Source organism: Apus apus, chromosome W (genome assembly GCF_020740795.1).
Source record: "Apus apus isolate bApuApu2 chromosome W, bApuApu2.pri.cur, whole genome shotgun sequence".
In the NCBI taxonomy this organism is placed as follows: Eukaryota; Metazoa; Chordata; class Aves; order Apodiformes; family Apodidae; genus Apus; species Apus apus.
In genome coordinates, this window is record NC_067311.1 from 5244562 (window position 1) to 5267816 (window position 23255).

Consider the following 23255-nt stretch of genomic DNA (forward strand, 5'->3'; position numbering starts at 1 on the left):
CTGACGGGCAGCTGCCTTACCCAACGGGGCCACGGCGGGTCCTCCCGGGGGGGAGGAGAGGAGGTGGCTGAGCCAGTCACTTGGCGGTGCTGGTGGATGTGTGTGCTGGTGGTCGTAGCTCTTCACCTTTCTTTCTCGTATGTGGTGGGTGCAGGTAAGCGTGGCTCGTGTGTGTAGCTGATGAAGGGGAGGAGGGGATGCTACGCGCACGCAGGTGGGGTGGACTGAGCTAAACTAAGCTGGGCTGAGGGAAGTGGAGCTGTTGATCGAGCCCCTCTTGATGCTGCTGTGTGACATAGTAACGTGGGAGGCCGCTGGGCCCCTGGATTTTCGTGTGTTCCCGCAGAGATAGCACTCTTCCCCGCTGGTGGGGCGGCGGCATTGGGTAGATCCGAGGACTGCTGCGTTAAGGAGGGGGCCAGGAGTGACTCCTTAGCTAATGTAGAGTGGTTTAGCGCACCCTGCGGGCCCAAGGAGGCCCATCTGTCCTGAGGGAAAGGGCGAAAATGGTGATCTGTCTCTACCGGCAGCCGTCGCGCCTCGGCGACCTTAGTGCAGGCACAGTGGCCTAACCGATGCGGCTCCCGGAGTGGCGATGTTGTGGGGGCCGGCTGCACTAGCGGGTGCACGTTAAGGCCGGGGGAGCGGCCGCCGCCGCCTTCCTGTGCCTACCCCGGGTATCTGTGGATGGGGCGAGTTTTGGGGAATTATGGCGGACAGAGAGGAAGAGGAGGGAGTGTACTCGGCCGCGGCCTGTGTGGGAGCGGCCGTGCCAAACCGACTGGGAAGCGCTATGCAGCAGGGCCTACTTTCTTTAAGGGTGATTGCGGAGTTATTCTTGTAGCGGGGCTGTTGTGTTCTGTCGGCCCCGCTTGAGCTCGAGTGAGGGCCGCTGAGTGCCTTCTTTGTGTCTTTCTGGGCAGAGTGGGGAAAATCTTGTGACCGCGTGGTGGTGGTTTTTCGGCTCCCAGCTCCGCCTAGCAGTGGGTAGGCGCCATTACAGCGGCCGCCATTTCTGCTGGTCCCCGACACCGCGGAGGTAAGTCTCGGGCTGCGGGGGTTATGTAACGCTGCCTTCCCACCCCCCGCTCCAGCCGCCTAGGCAGTGAACTGGGCTTCCGAGCGCTCTCCAGAGGCAGGTTGGTTGGTTGTGCTCGAGAATAAGGTGGTGCGGCTTGCGGAAGGGAGCGGGGGAGACGCACTGGCATCTCCCAGCCCTCTACTCATGTCCGTGACATCTTTATCCTATCGATTTTTCTTTTTTTTAAAAAATTACGTTAGTCAATTTAGTCCCGCAAACTCGATTTACACATTGGACTTCTAATGTATTTTACAAGTGTTCTCATGTAAGAAAAATAGGTCTTGAAAGAGGTACCTGTTTCACAAAGTCAAAAAAGTTCAGTTACTTATGAGATTCTTCATGCATGTATACAAAGGTTATATATAAAACTACAGTGTGGTATTTTTAATATAATTTTTTTAGTGTGGCTTGTGTGTAATTTCTTTTGTTCATCTGCTATATTGAATGGAAGGCATGATAAAATGCCTGATAGTAAGTTGATAGAGAGCTTATAAAATTAATGTTGGTGATTATAATAAATTTATAACTAAACGATAAGCAGACTGATACATAGTGTCTCTTAAAAAGGAAATTCAAGATATGTGTTATATAACATGCTGAATATAGGAACCACATAATTGTTCACTTTGAATATCTGAAAATCATTATCAGTAAATGTGATTGCTTGAAAACTGAGCAAGTCCAGAATCATTCAGACTGTAGATGTTTATCTGTAAGTTTGTAGACATTATTATTATTTCTCCTCTTAGTGATGTGTTTGTTTAGCCTTGTTTTGTTTTCTCATTTATAAATAAAAGCTTTGCAGCAAAAACTTGGGTCAAGCTCCTGTTTTTAGTTGTAGCAAGAATGGGACCTGTAAGTGAACAGAGCCTGATCTGTGCTGTTTTCATAGGCTTCTGAAGCAGTAAGCTGTTGGTTTTGGTCCCACTCAGAACACCTGAGTTTTGCTCTGCAAGCATATATAAAACCGGTAAGTTCTAAAAGCAAGCATTTTTATTTTGTTTTTCCCTTTAGTATAATGTACAGTTTGTTGGTTTTGGTTAGTTTTTCCCCCACCAAATAGATGTACTAGCTTCTTTTATTCTGCAACAGGTTTTATATACGTACCTAAGAATAAAAGGTAATGGAGACTGAACAACAGGAGGAGACCTTTACCAATACAGAGACAAATGGTAAATTTTTTTGCTGTTTTATTTTCGGGGGAAGAACCTTTTTAAGTCTCGGTGTTTCTAACTATTTTTTATTTGCTTTAACTGTATCAAATGCTGCTTGTATTGGCAGTATTTTTTAATTTATTATTTTCATTTTTAAGTGTCCCATATGGTTTGTGTATCATGAATATGTAATTTTTCTTTGGGAGTATTTTAGATGTGACATAAGTAACTAAAAGTTATATAGCTAAATATTCAGTACTTGTCTGGACAGTGTGATCATGTAAAAATACTGTCAGGCATATCTGTTACTCTATTGCAATTGTTACTTTGAAGGAATGTGTATATATATGAAATATCTATTAGCTAAACAAAAAAATTTTTGGACTTAATGAAGAAGAGCTTGGATATTAGCATTGAGTTGATTCATGCCAGTTTTATTAAGTCATTTGAAATACTGCTTTCCTATTGTTCTAGCAGTATTTTAATATTGGACAAACTACTTTTGATCTTTTGGGCTTTAAGATTTTCCTAATTGTAAAAGAAACGCTAGGTACGTGATGCAGCATTGCTTTAAACAACATGTTGTGAATTTTTCACTAAGTTTGTAAAATTCTCATTTCAACTATAGTTTTATAGATTTGGAGTGAGTCTTCAGTAATGAATTAGTGTGTAGGCCGATGAAGTAAAAACCTGTTTCTGTGCTATAGATACTCAGGGTAGATGTCAGAAGTTCATGTTGCGCTAATAGGAAGGAATGCTTCCTTAGCAATACAGTGCATAAATTTGATGATTTATGATTTTAATGTGACTTAGAGAGTTAGTTTATTTTTGTGTTTTCCCCCCTATGGACCTGTCTACAGGCAAACGTCCTGCAGAAGATATGGAAGAAGAACAGGTGTTCAAAAGATCTCGGAATACAGATGAGATGGTTGAATTACGCATCTTGCTTCAAAGCAAAGTATGCTTTTTCACTATTGCTATGTCCCTGCTTTATAGCATTGCTTAAGATAGTGGTGACAAAGTGTATGTTGTGGTGTATGTGTTTAGGAAGAACGTGTGCTTTACTTAATATAAAATAACTTCTTAGGAATATTTTTAAGTGTGCGTGAATGATAGTAGAAGTGCATTGCAATGGTATTATCTTCATTAATTTTTTTCAAGGATGAGTAGTGATCTGTGGGATCTCTGATTTTAAAAAATGTACTCATTGAAAATATAAAACAATAGAAATTATAAGCCACTTATGTTTGAGTGGAACCTAGTTGTTTCTAGGGGAATTACTGTGTATTAGTCTTTAGAAAGCAAGCAGTTTAGAGAATGAGTAGCTGATGATTGTAAATTAAATGTGAGAAGCAAGATGAGAACTTCCTCAGGATTTTAGTAATTTTCCCAGGTCTAGTAAATCTGTATGTATCAACAGGAGGAAATATGAGAGAAATGTTTCAGTGACTGCAATCACTTCATTGACTAGTATAAATTGTCACAATAAAATTGCTATTTATGAATCTCTAATGTTTCCAGTCATTACAAATGTTTGTGCTATCTGAAGTAATTCAGTCTTTTGTGTCAGGACAGGGCAATGGTACCTTAACTCTGCATGACATTTTTGATGAATAGTCGTTACATGGAGTGCTGCAAAATTTTGTGGTGCTGTTAGCATCATGCATTATCTGCATAATAAAAGCAATCATTTTGCATGTAGTTCTTGAAATAGCCTGGTAAAAATATAGTTTTATGATTGCCCCTCTTGAATATCTGAGTTTTTTCCTGTTGATTTTAGCAACTGGATATTAGTATTTGTTTATATTGACTTTACATTCTTCAGACTGCACCTACCTGAGTAGTGGTCAGTTGAGTTACATAGGTTTAAACCAAAAGTAGCATTTGAAATTCTCAAATGTTCAGAGTGTGAAAGTGAAATTTGCGAACTTTAAAAAAAAAAAAAAAAAAAAAAGTGATCAAATACATTAGGAAAATCCTCAACCTACATAACATGCATAGTATCCCATAAGGTATATTTTCAGTCATACTCAAACTACACAATCGTTTTAACACATGTAGAATTGCCTAGAAACTTAAATTTGAAATTGAAATAATATTGAGTATTTTTCTCTCTTTCTAAAGTTCAGTGGTAAGAGCTGTTTTGACCTTTTTTTCCCTCATGGTAAAACCATGTCAGTTTGTTTTGATTTAATTTGAACCTTTCAAAAGCAAAATGAGCTCAACCCTGCTCCTAAATGCATCCCTCAAGGTAATGCAGAAATAGATACGTTGTTCTTAGTCTTCAGTTCAAAACTGTAGTCTGTCTTGTATTAGCATGACATAACTTCTGAAAACTATTTTCCAGAATGCTGGAGCAGTGATTGGAAAAGGTGGCAAAAATATTAAGGCACTTCGTACAGATGTGAGTATATATGAGTTTGAATTAATATAACACCAATTTTTTCAGACCACTACATTGGAAACTTGATTGCATACATTTCTAGAAATTGAGAAATTAAAATCTACACAACAATAATCTCATTATAAGGCATTTATCATTATTATTAGAGGAGATAACTTAAGTTTTTTGGTTTGTGTTGTAATTAAAACCCAGCTTGAGTTATGTGGGAGGAGAGGTTTATATTAAACCTCTTTGCTTTCAAACAGGACTCCTCTAAATTACACACTCCAAGCGAGTTAACATCTTTATTTAGAAATATTGGCTAAGCTTAAAACCCATAACTGTACCATTTCCCATATGTGAGAATCAATTAATAGAACTATTGAAAACTATTGGAGTGGCTGGCTTAACCCAGCAATAGGGCAATTATTTAACTTTAAAAAAAAACAAACAACCCGTAGTGGTCTATCTGTTTTTACTTTAACAGCTTGGACATAAAGAACAAAAACATTCATGTTGAGGTTGTATGATTTAAATATGGGTATAGAACAGTAAAGAAATATTTTATTCTGTTATAGGGGTTGACTTTTTTGATTAGATGCATGTTCAGTATAAATGCTATGTATTTACAAAACTTGGCAATGTTTCTTAAATTTCATCTGTTTACACTCCTGTACTTAGCATCAACTGCAATTTCAGCATTTTTTTCAAGCAAGATTGTGTTTGACACAATATTTGCTAATATATCATTACAGAATCAGTTCCACAAACTATAGCAACTAGAATTCAGGATTAAGCTGAAATAGTCAGGAATCATACAGTTGCCAACTTTGGCAGCTAGTGTTTTTGTTTGTGTTAAGTAAATAATTATTTTACATCACCTAAGTCCAGATCATTTAATTGGTCTGGAATACTAACTTTCCCAACTTGCCCAAGGTTTCAATAATATGGATCTCGACAGTTTTTTGTGTCTACATTCATGAGCCAGCCTGCTACTGAAATATGTTAAAAGTAAGAAGTAGTTTAGTCAGAGGAAGTAACTCATTAAGGTCCATACTGTTAAGCCACAGTCAATGTAGCAATCCATTATTGTGTTAGTCTTCAGAACAACTTGTTTCATTAACTGAGAGTAATGAGTATAGTTTGTATTAAATTAAAATGTATTGCTTTTCCCCCTTTTCCCCTCTCCTTGTTTTTTGGCCATATATCTCCGTTACCCATGTACTGGATCGACTTGCCCCTGCGTTGCCCATCATGACGTTGGCCCATCCGCCCCTGAACGCCCATGTGAAAACCCTGGTTGGCTATGCCCAACAATGTGCTCTTTGCCAAACGGGTACCATACTTGACAACTTCTGATTGAATGCCCATGCCCAATGCCAACATCCACGAACGCCAATGACCAATGCAGTACAATGCAAGTGTTTCAGTCCCAGACAGCAGTGGCCCCGAGCGGTATGTCCCAACAGTTTATGCCTCACTGCCTGATTAGAAAGAGAGAAATGTATTTTATTACCTGCCTTTTATATAATTAAATAGTGTCCCCTTACAGGCCATATATTGTTTTTTAAAGATTTCTGTCTTATTTTCCCCATTAAGTCTTTTTGTCACTGAACTTTTATGTGAGTTGGCCACCCAAACAATTCACTAATTTTATTTCAATGGAAGGAGCACAGCTTCAAGTGTTGCATATTCACTGCATCATAAATCAAATTGTTTCAAGAGTCTCTTGCTCTGTCTTTGTGGCCCACCTTGCTCCCCCCAACATTGTCTATTCATAATTATTTCTGATGAAATACTAACTCTAGTTCACTTCTCATTTGTGTTACATTTTTGTTTGTGGGTTTTGGATGGGAGGGATGTTTGGTTTTTTCTTGTATTTATATTTCTTTTTTGCAGAGCCCATTAGTAAGTAATCTAATTTCTAACTGGTCTCTCAACCTTACTACAGATATCATGTTGATCACTTGCATATCCCTGCTTTTTCTACAATAAGGTGTGCCAATTTTATCAATGTAATGGCAAGGATATACTAAATTAGTGGTGGCGGGGAACATGAATATTCACTTATTTCAGTTCTGCATCGATTTCTTGCCCGCTTAATCTGAGCCCTTCCAAAAGCGCTCTTGCTCGCTCTCTCTGCAAGACCTACCTAGTTTGAAATTCATCATACATTTATATTGGACATAAACAAAGATGCATGTGTTGCAAATTCAATTAACAGATTTACTTTAAATGGAGAATATTAATTGTAAACTCTTCTGTGTAGTCAATCTTGTTAGAATTTTGTGTATTATTATGAATACTAAATGTGCTTCTACTACTTTTCCACCTTATTTTCTGACACTATGGCCTCTAACAGCATCTTGAGTATAAGCGCGGATACAGAGACAATTGGAGAAATCTTAAAGAAGATTATCCCTACTTTGGAAGAGGTATGTCTCTTAGGTTTGTTTCTTCTTCAGAGTTAAAAATTTAGATTTTAAAGCAAGATAATTCTAGATTATTGTGTGCTATTTTTAATATGTTAAATTAAAAAATAAAACCTAGTCTTTTTGAAAGGAGGCCTGTAGCTCTCAAACTGTGTCTTGACTTTTTTTTTTTTTTTTTTTTTTTTTTTTTTTTTGGTAAAGGACAGAGACAATCTCTTCCTAGAAAATTAATTTGGAAGAGTGTCCTCCCCTTCAAAACACTTGTTTTCTGACTTGTTTAGTCCCCAATTTGAAGTAGGTGTATTGTAATTTCCATCCTGCCTTGGCTTTGTAAGTAAGTGTATTGCACTGTTTGATATTTTAAAATTTTATACAATAATAATAAAAGAAATAAGGAAAATTCATTTGACATCACCTCATGTTGAGGCAAAGTACTTAAATGGGTGTGATTCTATCGTAGCCAATACAGTGTTATTGTTCAGCAGCAAATTAAGTCATATCATGGTGTTTGGAGAAAAAACAGAAAACAAAATTAGTGGTTTAATTTTTCAATTATTTTTTCCCCTAATATTTTATTCTTTCCTTGTATGCATCTTACTTACAGTATCAACACTACAAAGGTAGCGACTTTGACTGTGAATTAAGACTTCTAATTCACCAAAGTTTAGCAGGAGGAATTATTGGTGTCAAGGGTGCTAAAATCAAAGAACTCAGAGAGGTACTGTTTCCAATTTTCTGATTCTGCTTTTATTCTATAAACAAATTAGTTTTTTTGTGTTCATAAACAGTGAGTGTAAGCATCATCTGTGCATCAATTCCTTCAGAACATACTTCATACATGATTTCTGTGTTCCAAGATCAGTCCAAGTTACTTATTACAACTGTCTTGCAAAAAGTCAGAAATAAAGTGGCTCTTTCTGATACAGCCTAGGACTTCTTATAAAGCCTTTAAGCATATTAGCAGTAGAATAATCTTTATAAATAAAGGATACTTTTAAAATTAAAATACCATTCATCACTCCTTCTGGAGTGAACTGCTGAATAGACTATATTGGTGCTGTTGTGTGTGGAAAATGGTTTAGCATAGATGCATCTCCATAAACTAAGGATCATAATTTAATAGATGTTTAAATATTGCTATAAAAAGGTAGTAGGGAGTGCAGTTTTTGTTGGGTTTTTGGGTGGATTTGGGATCTTTTTGTTGTGGGTTTTGTTTTTTGTTGAAGGGGTTGGTGGTTAGAGGGGGTTTTTTTTGTTTGTTTTGGGTGGTTTGGGATTATTTTTTTTTCTTTTTAAAGTTTTACTTACTTGAAGACTACTCTTTCCTTTGTGAAGGACTGTTCCTTGTGAAGGAATGAGGTTTTGTTCTATAAAACTAGTGATCTCTGAATCTAGAGTGTTTTCTATCCTTTGCTGGCATTATGTCAAAGGCAATTCCAGGTAATTTTATGCATAAGCTACTATTTGTGTGGACTGAGGAAGGCAAGATGACCAGACATAATCCTGGCAACATTGCTGTCTTGCATCCAAAGCATGTTTTTATGACATATGAAGGTTTATATAACCTGTAAGCTTAGACACATGGTTCTTTTGTTAATATTTAAATGACTGTGTAGATGAGCCATAATTGAAAGATTTTTAAAATTCACCTTTTTTCCTCTTCACTAGCATTTGATACAAACTGATATAATTTCAAGTCTTAAAAATATAATATCCTAAGATGAAATTTGTTGACATAACTCGGAAACAAGCATTCACTTACTTAAAATGACTGGAAGTTTAATGGTCTGGATTGATTATTTCTTTAAAAATGTTTTTGTGTGTGTCTTGCCCATTTTGTTTTCAATAAATTTATAAAAACTTTTAAAATGTTTCAAGATTTGGGTTTTTGTTTTGTTTGTTGTTGTTTTTTCTCTTTTCACCAGAACACTCAGACCACCATTAAGCTCTTCCAAGAGTGTTGTCCTCATTCCACTGATAGAGTGGTGCTTATTGGTGGAAAACCTGATAGAGTTGTAGAATGTATCAAGATTATTTTGGATCTTATATCTGAGGTAATGTGTCTTAAACGGTGCATTGTAATGTGTATTAAACTTGTTATTCTTTCATTGGTATACATGAAAGTCAGGATGATTTGGATGGAATATCACCTTTCCGTTTCTGTTTTGAATTCAGTGCCTCTTAGTTCTCCAGTAACAAAATAAGTGTTGGACTGTTAGCACCCTTTAAAATGATTCCCGTTTTCTAGAATTGTGGTGTACCTTATGGGAGAGAGAATCAATTGTTGGTACCAATGGATTATTAATCATGCTTTACATATCAGTAAAATAAGAAATTTTAAATTGGGGAGGAAGTAAGACAAATGTACTTGCCACCCATCAGTAACAGCAGTTTCTCTATCATCATATTTAAGTTCTCAGGAAGCATATCATCATCCCTGCCTTATCAGCATTGTGAGATCAAGAACATATTCATAATGTATAAATTCATATTTATATATTTAATATGGCAATTTAATGACATGTGATGGTTCTAACAGTTAGTGCTAACCAGGGATGTGTGGTGGTGGTGTTACTGTTTTTTTGTGTGTGTGTCTTAGTCTCCAATTAAAGGACGGGCCCAGCCTTATGATCCCAATTTCTATGATGAAACATATGACTATGGTGGCTTCACAATGATGTTTGATGATAGACGAGGACGTCCAGTAGGCTTTCCAATGCGTGGAAGAGGAGGCTTTGATCGAATGCCTCCTGGTCGTGGTGGACGACCTATGCCTCCATCAAGAAGAGATTATGATGATATGAGCCCTCGCAGAGGACCTCCACCACCTCCACCAGGTCGTGGTGGCAGAGGTGGCAGCAGAGCTCGTAATCTTCCTCTTCCTCCTCCACCACCTCCTCGTGGCGGGTAAGCAGTTGCATAAATGCATTGTACAAAGCTCAAGTTGAGTAAAATTTGCTGAATTGTGCATGTTTCCAGGACTTGTTTCATGTTCCATATTGGTAGTGGTTTTGCAGGAGTGTGCATTAAACCAGAGAATTTTGAAAAGTGTATGAATTTCATTATTTCTGCAATGTAGCGGTCTACCAGGACTATAGTCAGTAGTTCTGTAACTTTATTTCATTCAGAACTTAGATAAAGCATTCAGAAATTCTTAGTTGTGTGCAAATAATGAAAAAATGTGCTGCTGCTTTTTCTCATTTTAGAGATCTTATGTCTTATGACCGAAGGGGTAGACCTGGAGACCGTTATGATGGAATGGTAGGAGTTAAAATTCATATTGTTTTGTTTAGTAAATACAAATAGTACTTTGAATATCTGAGGAAACTGTTCTTGAATACATACATTTAAGTGTGGGGCATGTGTGCTTCTGATAAACTTTGATATCACCAAAACATTTTGGATATACAAATCATCCCCCCCATAAGACTGTTTAGGATGTTATCTGCTGTGTGGTTTTGGTTTGTGGGTTTTTTTCCATTTGGTTGGTGGTTTTCCATACCTGACATCAATACTGGAATAGAAAGTTGGTAGAGCATAGTCCCTGCAGGTTTTATTATGCAGACCTTCTTTTAGACTTTTCCTCTTTAATCAGAATGACAGAAATAGGAATTGGGAGGCTTTTCAGATCAAGAAAGCATGTCAGAACAATATTTTCCAAGAGATGTTAGCAGAATTTAAGAGAACATGACTAATATCTATAAAGAGCTCTAGATGGTCTGGCAGATGATTGTTTTTTCAAATAAATGTCTTTATGCCAATTTCTATGTCTGCAAAAAAATCTACTGTTATTCCAAATGTTTTGGAGCCAGGAATACTGATAAGTTGAATTTTAAATGAAATGAGGTACATTCAACCATGTTGGGGAGAATTAAAAAAGGCTTAAAGATACCCTTCCATGTTGTACTTTGAAATGTGACTTCCTGGTAGTCGTTTACTGTTGTATCCTCTTTTCCGGGAAGAGAAATCAGGCATCTGGGAGGTAAATCTCTGTGGTAACAATTTTTTTTGTTCTCCTCTGGTTCTGTTTGGCACATTCCTTAAGACGACGGGGTTAGATGAGGGGTTTATTTTTCTTTAAATGAATGGAAGAGAAAGTGTAGAGGAGATACAAAATGGGCTACCTAAATAAGATTTACACATTGCCTCCTTCTGGGAGGAATTAGCAGTTACTTCCAGTAATACATACTGGAAGTACATATTGCAAGAATCTCAACACTGGGGCATGAGAAGCCTAGCAGAAATATTGAAAGGAAAGACTTGTACTTAAAATTACAACAACACCCCCCACCCCCTCCCCCCCCAAAAAACAACAAAAAACAACAACAAGAAAAACCAAAACAACAAAGCAAAACCAAAACACAACCAACAAGAAAATAACAAAAAAACAAAAAACACCAAAACAAACAGACAAAAAAACCCACAAAACACCCCACCACCAAAACCACCAAGTTGTCTGTGCTACTCTAGACCTTAAGAAAGAATCGTGAACTATACATCTTAGATCCCTTATTTGTATTCTTATGTTTTAAAAGCTCAGTTTTTGTGTTTTCATATTTGCAGATGGTAAAATCAGTGCCAAGGCATATAAACAGGACAGCCTGCCCTTCCTTGGGTATATGGTTGAGTGCGATCTCCAGTTTAGGCAATAATGTGTTCTAGTTCTGTTCCATTCCATTTAGAATAGAAAATCTATTTGAACTCTGTTTAGTCTGACTTTGATCAAGGTGACCTTGGCTTTCTTGACATGGGTTTCTACAAATAAGCGGGAGTCATCTCTGCTCATTTTCCATTTCTGAAAAGCAATTTTATTTCCTCTTCACAGTGGAGCTGCTCATGGCTTTGGCTGCTTTATGCCCAAGTTTCATAGTCTGTCTACATCAAGGACTGCTTTCTGACACAGATTGTATTTAATTTCTGGTTTTAGCTAGCCATTATCCTAGTATCCTTAATTGTATAACCAGATGAGAAGTCTTTCTGTGGATTTTGAGGCTGAAGCTGGAAATGTAATGCCAGAAATATAATAGGGTGCTTTAGATACACAATTGCACAAAAACATTTTTGGGGAAAAAATAAGGTGAAGTGTATATAAAGCCATTTAAACACCACTCCCCCCCCCCCCCTTTTTTTTTTTTTTAATGGTCAATTCCTAATTCTTTCAAAGTATTTTTAAATTGGAGTTGAGAACTAAATCATCTTAGTTATCTACATAAATACTAAAAGAAATTAACAAAATTTCACTCTTCTGGGCAAATTCCTTAAAAATAAGGGAAAGTTACCATAAGGAATTTGCCATCAGTTTGCATGCATGTTCTTTCATTGGATGTAAAAGTCAATACATTCTTATCAATACTATGTACTTTGTCTTATCCAGTCAGTGTTTCATTTGGTATCTATTTCTCTATTTCATTTCTATTGGTTACCTGTAGTAGCACAAATGAGTCTGTAGAGAAGAAAATTTTGTTATGTATGTTTGTTAAGTTATCCTGCACCTAGTATTTTGGGAACTATTTTTTAAATGAGCATTTATGTTTTAATGTGCTATTCATGTTTTGTTGCACATTTTAACCCAGCGAAGACCTTGGCCTTAATAGAAATTTCAAGTGGATTTTACAATTTATATATTTATTTATTTATAATAGTTCATTATGTTTTCCCCAATGTTTGTTGTAGAATTCTGATGGAAAGAAATGCTATATATCACATGTAAAAACAAACAAACAAACACCAAACAAAAATAAACCCCGAATAATTGGATTTTCAATATAATTAGGCAGTAGTAGATTGTTAGTTTAGCTATTGGCTGTATGAGATATATGTAAATGGATTTTAAAAGTATGAGAAGCACTGTTTTTCCTGCTTGACCTGCTGTTGACACAGATCTATCAATGACAGTTATTGTTTTATTAAATCCCTTTTCTGGGGTTGTTTTATGCATGAGATAAATAAAGGTTTTGGTATCCGAGAGTAACATCTTTTAGTATATGGTACAGTTTTAGTACTTGAAGGTGTTTAAACAAACAAACTGTTGGAGCTTTGCTCTCCCCTTAGCTGTCTGACATTCTTTGCAAGAGGAAAATCTGTTTACACCACAGAAACAAGGAAGAAAGAAGTGTGACCAGTTAGTTTCCTTTGCAGTGAAAGTACAAAGGAGTGAATCATATAACTGGTCTATACTTTAGAGTCTTTGTAGTTAAGTAGTGCATAAAAAGTTTTCTATATTGGTATATGTGCATTTGCTTGCCAAGTAACCTATAAGCCTCCATGACATGGACTTAATTTGGATTAATTTCCTCTTTTCCTATTATGTTGTGCATGGAAGATGATGCAGTGTCATGTGGATGCCTGTGATGATATGCAGCCACCAGAGTTGGTGAGTATGCTAATGCTTTTATTTGACTGGTTTAATAGTTGATTTTTGAGAAAAAATTTGAATTGGTTAAGTGATAACTGGAATTTATTGAGATTGAATATAGTCAGTGGCTAAAAATCCCCAAAGCTGTCATCCTAACTCAGGTTATTGGCAGTTTGTCCTGAACAGTGAATTCTATATGTTAATGTTCCACAAGTATGCAGCAGCACAGCCAAAAGAGCAAAGCTTTCTGTTGTATTACCTCTTTTGTACCCTATTTTAGTCTTCTGAGTTGTAGCTTTCATTATAACTTTTGCTTTTCGACACCCTGTAGGAACATCTATTTAGGAATACGTTTTATGCTGACTTCATCATATTGTGTTTTCTTCTGTTTCAAACAAGGAATGTTAAAAATAATTCTTATAGTTGTGGATAAGCTATCATGCGTTACCTATCCGTGTATTTGAAAGTATTGAATTTCATTTGTGTTTATTAAACTTCTTACTCTTAGGGGGTTTCGGAAGGAAAGTTCAAAGGGTGTCAGCAAGTATTTATGCCATCTAGAAGATGGCAAAGTGCCACCAAATATTAAATGCTAGTTCCTAGTTTACATAAACACTGCAGTTATAATTACTCATCTGCTGTCAAATTCATTTGTTGTCTTGTAGTCTGGGGAATAGAAGCAGCAGAAAGGGTCGAGAAAAGGATTGTTCATTAAAACAATTTAATCCGCAAAAGGGATTCCCTATGTGAAATATCAGCAGAAATAGCTATGTGTGTTGAAATACGCAGCTCTGATCAGCCTATGAATTAAGTTTGAAGCAGTGTCCTTCATTCTTTTGTCTTTTGCAATCCACTACAAGCTCTATTATGTTGTATTATGATCTGTATTGCTAAGCTACGTGATTACACAACACAGGTTGCTTAGAAACAGATGATCAGATAAACAGTTTTTTTTTCTGAATAGCTTCCATTTTGATGTGGCTCCAAAAAGCTAGCAGGCAAATAGTTTTTTGGAAAAAGTTGTTGCATTACAACTTCTGCAAACAAGTATCCACACAAATTCCTGTATTTCTGTAGTTCAGTGATGTAAGTGTGCACATCTATTCTCTGCTTCTACAGGAAGATATTAAAATAGTTGTTCGTGCATTTAGAAGGCATTATATCAAATTAAGCACTTGATGTAAAGTACCAGTCTACAAATCCTGAAAATAAAAGCAGTCATGAGTACTGCATTGCAGCAGTTTGGATTTGGTATATGGTAGTTTTAGCAGAACAACAGTAATTAGTGTCCTAATTGTCCATTCTAAAATACATAGGATTATAGCATGGTCTGAATGGAGAGACCAATTATAAAGTTATTAGAGTTGACTTGGGTTTTCCTCAAGATATAGATGGAGTAGGAGGGTTGACAGTTTCAGGGTAAATGTCTTGTCCCAAACTAAAACTTCAGTTTGTTCTGAGCTGTATAGGTAGTAGCAATAAGGCTGAACTCTGATCTTTTGATTTGAATGTTAGTTTAGTCCAAGGGTCAGGAGTAGATCAGCATTAAGAACTGTTTGCCAGCTGGATTGATAAGGTTGCTTGGTAAACTAGTATGGTTGGATCTTGATTACTTATTCTTAGAGGTTTTAACATAGCAAACTAAGAGGTTCTCATGAGATATTGCCCCCCTCCCCCTTTGTTTCTGGTCAGCCTTTTTCCCCAGTTTGCCTTTAATGATGCTTAGATGAGGGTTGTGGGTTAGGATTTTTGCATAAAATAGGATCAAAGTTAGCAGTATGATACTTGAGATGAAAACATGTTAATGAATCATGGCTATTTAAGGGTTTTCTTTCTCTTTTTCTTATAGTTTGAGGGTGGCTCTGGATATGGTAAGTTTTTATAGAGAACTTTGACATGCACTTCATTTAGTCAATAAGAGGCTTGATGCATACATTTAAATCAGACTATTCTTACACAGGGGGCCGTGGTTCATATGGAGATCTTGGTGGACCCATCATCACAACACAAGTAACGATTCCCAAAGATGTAAGTGAAGCTGACTTGCTTTCTACTTGTGTTAACTAACTAAATAAAAAGCCACAGCCTTTTCTCAGACTATGTAAGTAAATCAAAAGTATTTGAGATGCTTGTCAAGTACTTTTAATATAAAGCAAGTGTTTCTAAATCACCAAAAGTTTATTCTTAAGGATGTTTTGTTTGTCTTTGCTCTAGAGATGCACTGAACTACTTTTTTAATAGTTAATATTCGGTAATAAAAATGGTCTACATCACTTTTTTTTTTTTTTTTTTTTTTTACAAACAAGCAAGCATCTGTTTTTTCTAACTTTATCCCACCTGTGTTTATTATATAAGCATTACAGAAGATGTTTTGAGGCTATAAAAGAGTAAGCTTCCATTGCAATTTTTAAAACTAAATTGATGGAAGCTACTTAAACAGTACTATGTTTTTGCAGAGAAAGTTGTATCAATAAATTAATGTGCTTTTTTTTCCTCCCCTAGTTGGCAGGTTCTATTATTGGAAAGGGAGGCCAGAGAATCAAACAAATACGTCATGAGTCAGGAGCTTCAATCAAAATTGATGAACCACTAGAAGGCTCAGAAGATCGAATAATAACTATTACAGGAACACAGGACCAGATACAAAATGCTCAGTATTTACTTCAGAACAGGCAAGTTGAAGCTTAATGCTGTCCTTAACGTCAATTTTAAACTGATTTTCGTGCTACATTCTAAAGCTGCTCTTTGCAGTATAGTTTTTAGAAGGCAGGATTGACTGTTGAACTAGTCCAGTGGTAGTTCTGCCTTGATTCTCTTCCTTATTTTAAGGAAAATGAAGATTCCCTCAAAACTAACCTTGATGGAAGACACCTTAATCAATCAGTCCTCTCATTTCTCTGGTGAAAATAGCTGCCAAAAACCTACTTATAAATTTCATAGAACCTGTAGAAAATATAGAAGATTTCAGTGTATGTTGGTCTAGTTCTGTGTGGAAGACTAGTGATTTTGTTGTTTTTAGATAAATCAACTGACAACAAATCACAGTCTTCCATATGGCACAGACCATGCCTCTACAGGACAAGTTGAAATCAATTGGTGCTGTTATGCAGCATTTCATACCTTGCTGGCATTACTTTCTCTTCTGCCAAATATTAACTGTTCCAGTTAGTTTGCTTAGTTGTGCTTTAATAACATGTTGGCTACCATAGCATATGTTAATGTTTAACTTGAATGTTTCGCTTTAATTTACTAATATTTATGTGCTTAAAGTAATTATATGCCTATAATTATTGGCAATTACTATTTTTAAATTATTTACTTTTAAATGTATTGGGAATTTGTAGTTTAATCTTAAGGAATGCCATTGTAAATATTGATGCAAGATGTATGGTCAATCATTCTAATACATGCTTTTTTTCTTTTTCTTTTATAGTGTGAAGCAGTATGCAGATGTTGAAGGATTCTAATGCAAGATTATTTTTTCTTTTTTATAGTGTGAAGCAGTATTCTGGAAAGTTTTTCTAAGACTAGTGAAGAACTGAAGGAGTCCTGCACCTTTTTTTCTTTTTTTTTTTTTCTCTTTTTTTTTTTTTAATTTTTTCAAATATCTGCTTCTGTTTAAAAAGCCAACATTCCACAGCTTCATAGGTGTTCTGCATTTGAGGTGTAGTGGAATCTGCTGTTCACCAGATGTAATGTTTTATTTAGTTCATTACAAGTATTTGGGGGAGAGAGGCTGCACAAGAATAACTGAAATTTTGAAACAGCAGCAGAGAGTGGATTTTATTTTTGTTCATTGTTGGTGGTAAATTGTAATTTTTTAATTTTTTTTTTCTGTAACTCTTGTGAACACCCTGCTTCATGTACACTGTAACTTTTTTTGGTTTTGAAGAGGGGAGAAGACTGGTCATCCACATGTCCCTGACATCCTTTGAGAGCAGTGTGCAGAATGTAATGCTCTTTTTTTAAGATGTATTTTATGATTTTTAAATAAATTTAGTGAACCTATTCTTGGTGGTCATTTTTTAAATATACATAAGGTAATACCTAAAATGGATACACCCTTTTTTCTCCCCATGAGAAAATGCGTAAATGAAAGTTCCTGTTAAGCTTGCTTTTCTGCTTCTTTGATATAGATGGAGTTGTGTTTTTGGCAAATGAAAGAAACTGTGAAAACAGTGGTTCAGCTTTGCTATTTCAGAGGAAAAAAGTACAAAAATATTAATGCAAATGTTTGAAATGTGACCTTTTTTTGCAAGTTTATGGCCCTCTTTGCAGTACATATATATTGGTGACAGTATATAAATAAAATATTAAAAGTCTGGGTTGCCACTGAGTTAACAGTGGGTAAATACACCTGGTTCTAGACAGCTTAAGCAAATAACAATGTTAAAAATAGCAGTTGGTGTATCAATTAATGAATTAATTGTAGTTTTCAGAGCCTCATTTGTCAGGTAGAAACTTTTATGAATTGATGAATTGGCAGTATCTAACTTGATTTTCATTGTATACAGAACTTCAACTTGGTTTCCCTGTTATTTGTTGAATTCTATATTTGTGAGAAATTAAATAAGATACAGTACCTCTGGATATTTCATGTAATACCTTGGCATTTGTATTTATAGTTCACAATTGTTAATTTCACTTCCTAAATAAAAACAATTTTAAAATTGCAAAATAACTTCGTAAATTTAAATGTGACCCATATTACATGGATTCTTTCACTTGGGGGGTTGTGTCTAGAACATTTTACTTTCATCATGTTTTTGAACCACATGGGATAATTAATGTCATAATAAGAAGCTACACTTAAAATATAATGGGAAAGGACAAGGAGCTAAGTGGTTATAATCAATCCTTAGTAAACACCCAAAACCTGCTTTTGTCTAGGGTAACAAGTATGGCAGTTTTCCCAGTAAATAAACATACATTGAGAATTGGCATTTCCTTGGGAAAGGCTGAACATAAGATTTATGGAGAAATCAACAACTAAGAAAAAAGGGGATGCAGGACTACTTGTTCCTATGCACTTTTACATTGTGTAGGTGCTGGTTAGTTTGCAGTATTAGGTTTTTTTTAAATGTTTTAGGGGGAGGAAAGCTGCACAAGGGTCAATATACTAGAGTAGTGTATTTTGTTTTTTCTTTTTAATGATCTGCGTCTTTTAAGAAGCTAACCTAGTTTTACAAAGAAATTGAACACTGCTCTACCTTTTGTACCGTTTTCTTTAAGTTTTCCTTAATGTATAATTTGAGACAAGCCTAAGGGATTCCTGCTGTAAAAGGAGCTGTGGGTTTGGGTCTTACTTTTATCCTGGGTCACAGCAAAAGAAGTGGGACCAGCAAGCCCCCACCTGGAGTAGTGTCTAGTTCTGGGGCCCTGGCGTGTGAAGGCAAAAAGGTGTGGGGGGGTAGGATGTGTGTGTAAAACGGATATGTAGATGAACAGACCACTGCAATATGGATGTGTGGTTGAGGAGGACCCTCCTGTTGAAGCCACAGGATTTCAGACTATGGCCCCCTTGCTATCCATCAACCCTTGTATACTGGGGTGCTGGGGGTGGCTGGACTGCAGTCTTAGATCCCAGGAGGTAATAAATGGTTTATGATTATAAAGAATCGTGTGTTTATGTGTACGTCCACTTAACGTTGTTTGTCTGCCCCACTGTCCTCAAGCAAGGCCTGCTGCAAGATGGATTCATAAAGTGGCAAATACAAAGTAGTTAGATGTAAATGTGAGGTAGTTTATTAAGGTAACAGATATAACAAGTTCAGGATAGCCATTGATAAAGACTGACTACAATAATGCTACTAATAGATGTTAATATTGCTAGCAATTAATATTACAAAGTGCAATACACCTGGGGATGCTTTCACCCCTATCCAAAAGGTGAAAGTCGTGATATCTTACCTAAGGAGGAATCCCTGGGGGGAAGAAGAGGGAATGAAGCAACCAGTTCTAGGGGAGGTGCTCTTCTCACCATGAACAAAGGATGCAAAGACTAATTGAACCCCTATTGATGAGGTGGGACTGTCCTGGTTTGAGCCAGGATGAAGCCAATTTTCCTTTTGCTGATTTTTTTTTTCTTCAGTGAGCTTTCTTTTAACTAGCAACATTGTGTTCTAGCTAGGCTGATAAGACATTGGAATGTTTTTTTAACTGCTGGGTCTTCAAGGTCGCACCTTCACTCTGCTGGCTCAGACACTACTGGGAGATCTATGACCCCTCCGTGGGAGGCTGAGTTAGACAGACAGCAACATTAACCAGAGATATTCCATTCCATATATCTGTGTAAGCTCAGAGGAAGGTCAGAGATCACAGAAGACAACTTCCTTCCTGCTTCTTCTCCCCTTCTCTTCCGTCCATGGCCAGCGTCCAGGGAGGACTCTGTCCATCTGTCACCATTGACCCTTAGGCTCAAGTTCTTCTGACCCTCCTAACTCTCCGCTTTCTCCAGCAGCAGCTCCAGGATTTCTTGGGACTGTTCCAGCTCAGGGGAGTGTGGTGGGAGTTGCTGGGGGTGCGGGGAGGCGAAAGGCTTTTGCACATCCCTGAACATATCTGTATATAATTGTATATATTTTCTTATATCATTAGTGTTTAATTAAAGCTGTGTAGTTTAGTTTTCAATCCAGCCAAGTCTCTCTCTTTTTCTCTCTCTCCTTCTCTACCTGGGTGGGAGGGGGAGGGGATCGAGATAATTGTTGTCAAACCCAAGTCAAACGGTGACAGGGTCGTTCAGCCTGGTGAAGAGAAGGCTCCAGGGAGACCTTATAGCAGCCTTCCAATACCTGAACGGGGCCTACAAGAAAGCTGGAGAGGGACTTTTTACAAGGGCATGTAGTGATAGTGACGCGAGGAAGAAAACTATAGCCCCGAGAAGCCATAAAGCAGTTATTCTTTATTGCAGCTCTGGGTGTGTGGGGGATCGTTCCTTCCATACACACATACCAACACATAAAAGCGATACATGTTTATTCACTTAAAACATATATATGTATTAGTCTTTTAAAAGATAGGCAGGATTATACAGATTAGTTGCAACCACAGACCAAATTGAATCTTGTTTCTGAGCTCTCAGTCAAGACTCATTGTCACGGTCCGACGGTGTTGGTAACGAACTGCCAGAGGTCAGGATGCTTCCGTGACGTTCCTCCATTCCTCTCTTATAGAGAGGGCTTTTTAAAGGGACCAAGGGTACATGTGGCGCTTGGCTCGCATCGATCGATCGCTGCTGGACAGAATCTTAGAGCGGAGACTAGAAATACCGTCCTCACCACGCCCACAAATTGTTACTGAGAACAATGTTTAGTTTACGAATTAACCAGATTATTAAGGGTTAACACAAACTGAGGGACCAAGGTTCAGGAGAGGTAGGCTAGGGATATGTCAGGGAAATAATTCAAAAGTACTATGCCCTTATTAAATGCACACTCCGAGGGAGAGGTGTAGAATCAATGGAGTAAAAGGGTAGGAGTTGAACCCGGCAGGGAATTTAAAGTGTGTGTGTGTGAGGCTTTGTTTACCCTCCCGTGGCGCATGGCTCATGGGATGCAGCTTCTTTTCCGACTGGCAGGGCTCTGCAGCAGGTTCGTGGGGTGGCCGGCTTCCCGGCAGCAGGGGCGATCCCCCAGCAGCGTCCCGGCAGGCAGGCGGACAGGCGGGCGCGGCTCCTCCGTGAGCCGCGGCGGGCTCCGGCGGTAAGCTCAGGCAGGCTCGAGCCAGGCAGGCTCCGGCGAGCAGCAACCCCTTGGGGAGTGGGCTGGCTCTCCGCGGAGCGGTTGCGGGCGGTCCCTCCTCGGCTTGTCCGGGCAGCGGTGGTGGCGTTCCAGGCGGCTTCTGGTACTGCAGCAGGGTCCCCTCTATGTTCCAGGAAGAGCGCAGCAGCAGCCTGCAAAACTTGCCCTCTTTTTACAGATCAGAGATCACCGTTCAAATTAGGTATCACTGTTCAAATTAGCCAATTAGCACTGGCCAGGTACGTACTCTGTCAGAGGCAGTCTTTAACCTATTGTCCATTTTATTGCCAGTTGTTATAACCCTTATGCTTTTTTCTTGTTTTGGACTTATCTGGTAGAGCAAGGGGCCTGTTCCAGTCTGTCCTTGGCTAAATCAGCAAAAAGATGCCACTCTTGCTTTGCTGGCTTGAAAGGCATTTTGTTTGGTCCTATGTGGGGGAAGAGATGGATCATTCCCCACACACATCCTAGTTCAACAAACATTAACAGATTCTATTCTACAGCATCATATAGGTTTAGCAAATTTAACCCTTAAGTCTCTAATTCAATCCCCCCTTTTTCTGTTACTGTACAAATTCTTTTGCACCTAAATTATATGATCCCAAGCGTATACAAGCCCTACAACTGCAGATAGTTATATTACTGTCTTCATTGTTGGACCCTATGTACCCTCAGTTTCAGGGGTCCTTCAGCAGATGAGGTCCATAGATCTCTTGGTGCTTTCTTCAGTCTTGAATAGTGAATCGAAGCTGATTGCTCACCAATCTTGATTGCAGTGTAGGTTGTCAGCAAAACCTGGAAAGGACCTTCCTGCTTTGGTTCCAGCAGTGAGCCTGTAAAGGTCTTAGCATATACATAATCACCTGGCAACAAGTTATTTACTCATCTAAGCCCCTTGATCTGGTACCCAACACTTGTCAGCTTATTTTCTTTAATTGTTTCTGTAAATAAATAACGTACTGGTATAGGCTCTCTTCACCTAGTTGAGGAGTATTTCCCATGGGCTGAGTTGAGTATGGCCACCCATACATTATCTCAAATGGGCTCAGGTTTTCTTTGGTTCTTGGTTTAGTTCTGATTCTCAGTAAAGCTAAAGGTAAAGATTGTGGCCAGGGAAGGTTGGTTTCCTGTCCCAGTTTCACAATTTGTTGTTTTGTTAGGCGGTTCATTTTCTCCACCTGACCACTTGCTTGGGGCCTATAGGGGGTATGCAGTTGCCAGTCTATGCCCTAGACCTGGCTTACTTGTTGAACTACTTTAGCACAAAAATATGGTCCCCTATCAGAGGATATCACTGCTGGTACCCCAAAGTATGGTATTATTTCATGTAACAACATTTTTGTTACCTCTCTTGCTTTGTTGGTTCAGCATGGGATTGCTCCTGGCCAGCCTGAAAAAGTGTCTGTTAATACCAATAGATATCAAAACCCCATTTTCCTTGGTAGTTCTAAGAAATCAATTTGCCACTGTTGCCCTGGAAAATTTCCTCTGCCAGTTGTCCTCAACTGCACACAATAATTGTTTTGGGGGTTATTTTGTAAGCATATTTCACATTGCTGTGAGACTTGCTTCACGGTGGTATACAGGTTCCGGGCTATTATTTGTTTGTTCAAAGATTTATACAAGGCCTCAGCTCCCCAGTGAGTCTTTCTATGTTCTGCCATTACTAAGGCACATAATAAGGCAAAAGGCACTATCAACTGTCCATCTACTGTTCTAGCCCACCCATTTTCTGAAATTTTCCTCTCCAAATCCTCTATCAATTTTAGATCCTCCTTTGAATATTTAGATTTTATATCAGTTTGGATTTTGCTGTCCGGGACCAAAGTTGCAATCTCAACTTCAGCTATCCATCGTGCCTCCTGGTCAACCATCATGTTTCCAGTCTTCTGGTCAGTATTCCCCTTCTGGTGGGCTTTACAGTGTATGATTGCCACTCTTTTGGGCATTTGTGTGGCATCCAAAAGTTTTAGAATTTCCTCAGTGTGTTTTTCCCTTGAGCAGTCAATAGTCCATGCTCCTTCCATACAGCTCCATGGGTGTGAACTACACCAAATGCATACTTAGAATCAGTCCAAATATTATTTTTCTTTCCTTTTGCAAATTCTAAA

At 37.8% G+C, this 23255-nt stretch overlaps 1 protein-coding gene across 4 annotated transcripts; it reads left to right on the forward strand.

The window, feature by feature from the left end:
• Positions 1–18: 18 nt before the first annotated feature.
• On the forward strand, positions 19–17413 carry LOC127395182 (heterogeneous nuclear ribonucleoprotein K). Of its 4 annotated transcripts, none has more exons than XM_051641741.1 (17): positions 19–154; positions 924–1039; positions 1974–2051; positions 2174–2252; positions 3083–3193; positions 4583–4639; positions 6030–6073; positions 6981–7053; positions 7655–7768; positions 8976–9104; positions 9650–9957; positions 10257–10311; positions 13373–13423; positions 15255–15276; positions 15351–15433; positions 15908–16077; positions 16900–17413. In XM_051641741.1, the coding sequence occupies exons 4-17, from the start codon at positions 2205–2207 to the stop codon at positions 16928–16930; spliced, it is 1296 nt and encodes a 431-aa protein (XP_051497701.1). In that variant the 5' UTR covers positions 19–154; positions 924–1039; positions 1974–2051; positions 2174–2204; the 3' UTR covers positions 16931–17413. The 4 variants fall into 4 exon arrangements, with proteins under 4 accessions (XP_051497701.1, XP_051497703.1, XP_051497700.1 ...); XM_051641743.1 differs by having other exon boundaries at positions 21–154; positions 2174–2253; positions 3096–3193; XM_051641740.1 differs by having other exon boundaries at positions 22–154; positions 16839–17413.
• The last annotated feature ends 5842 nt before the right edge of the window (positions 17414–23255 follow it).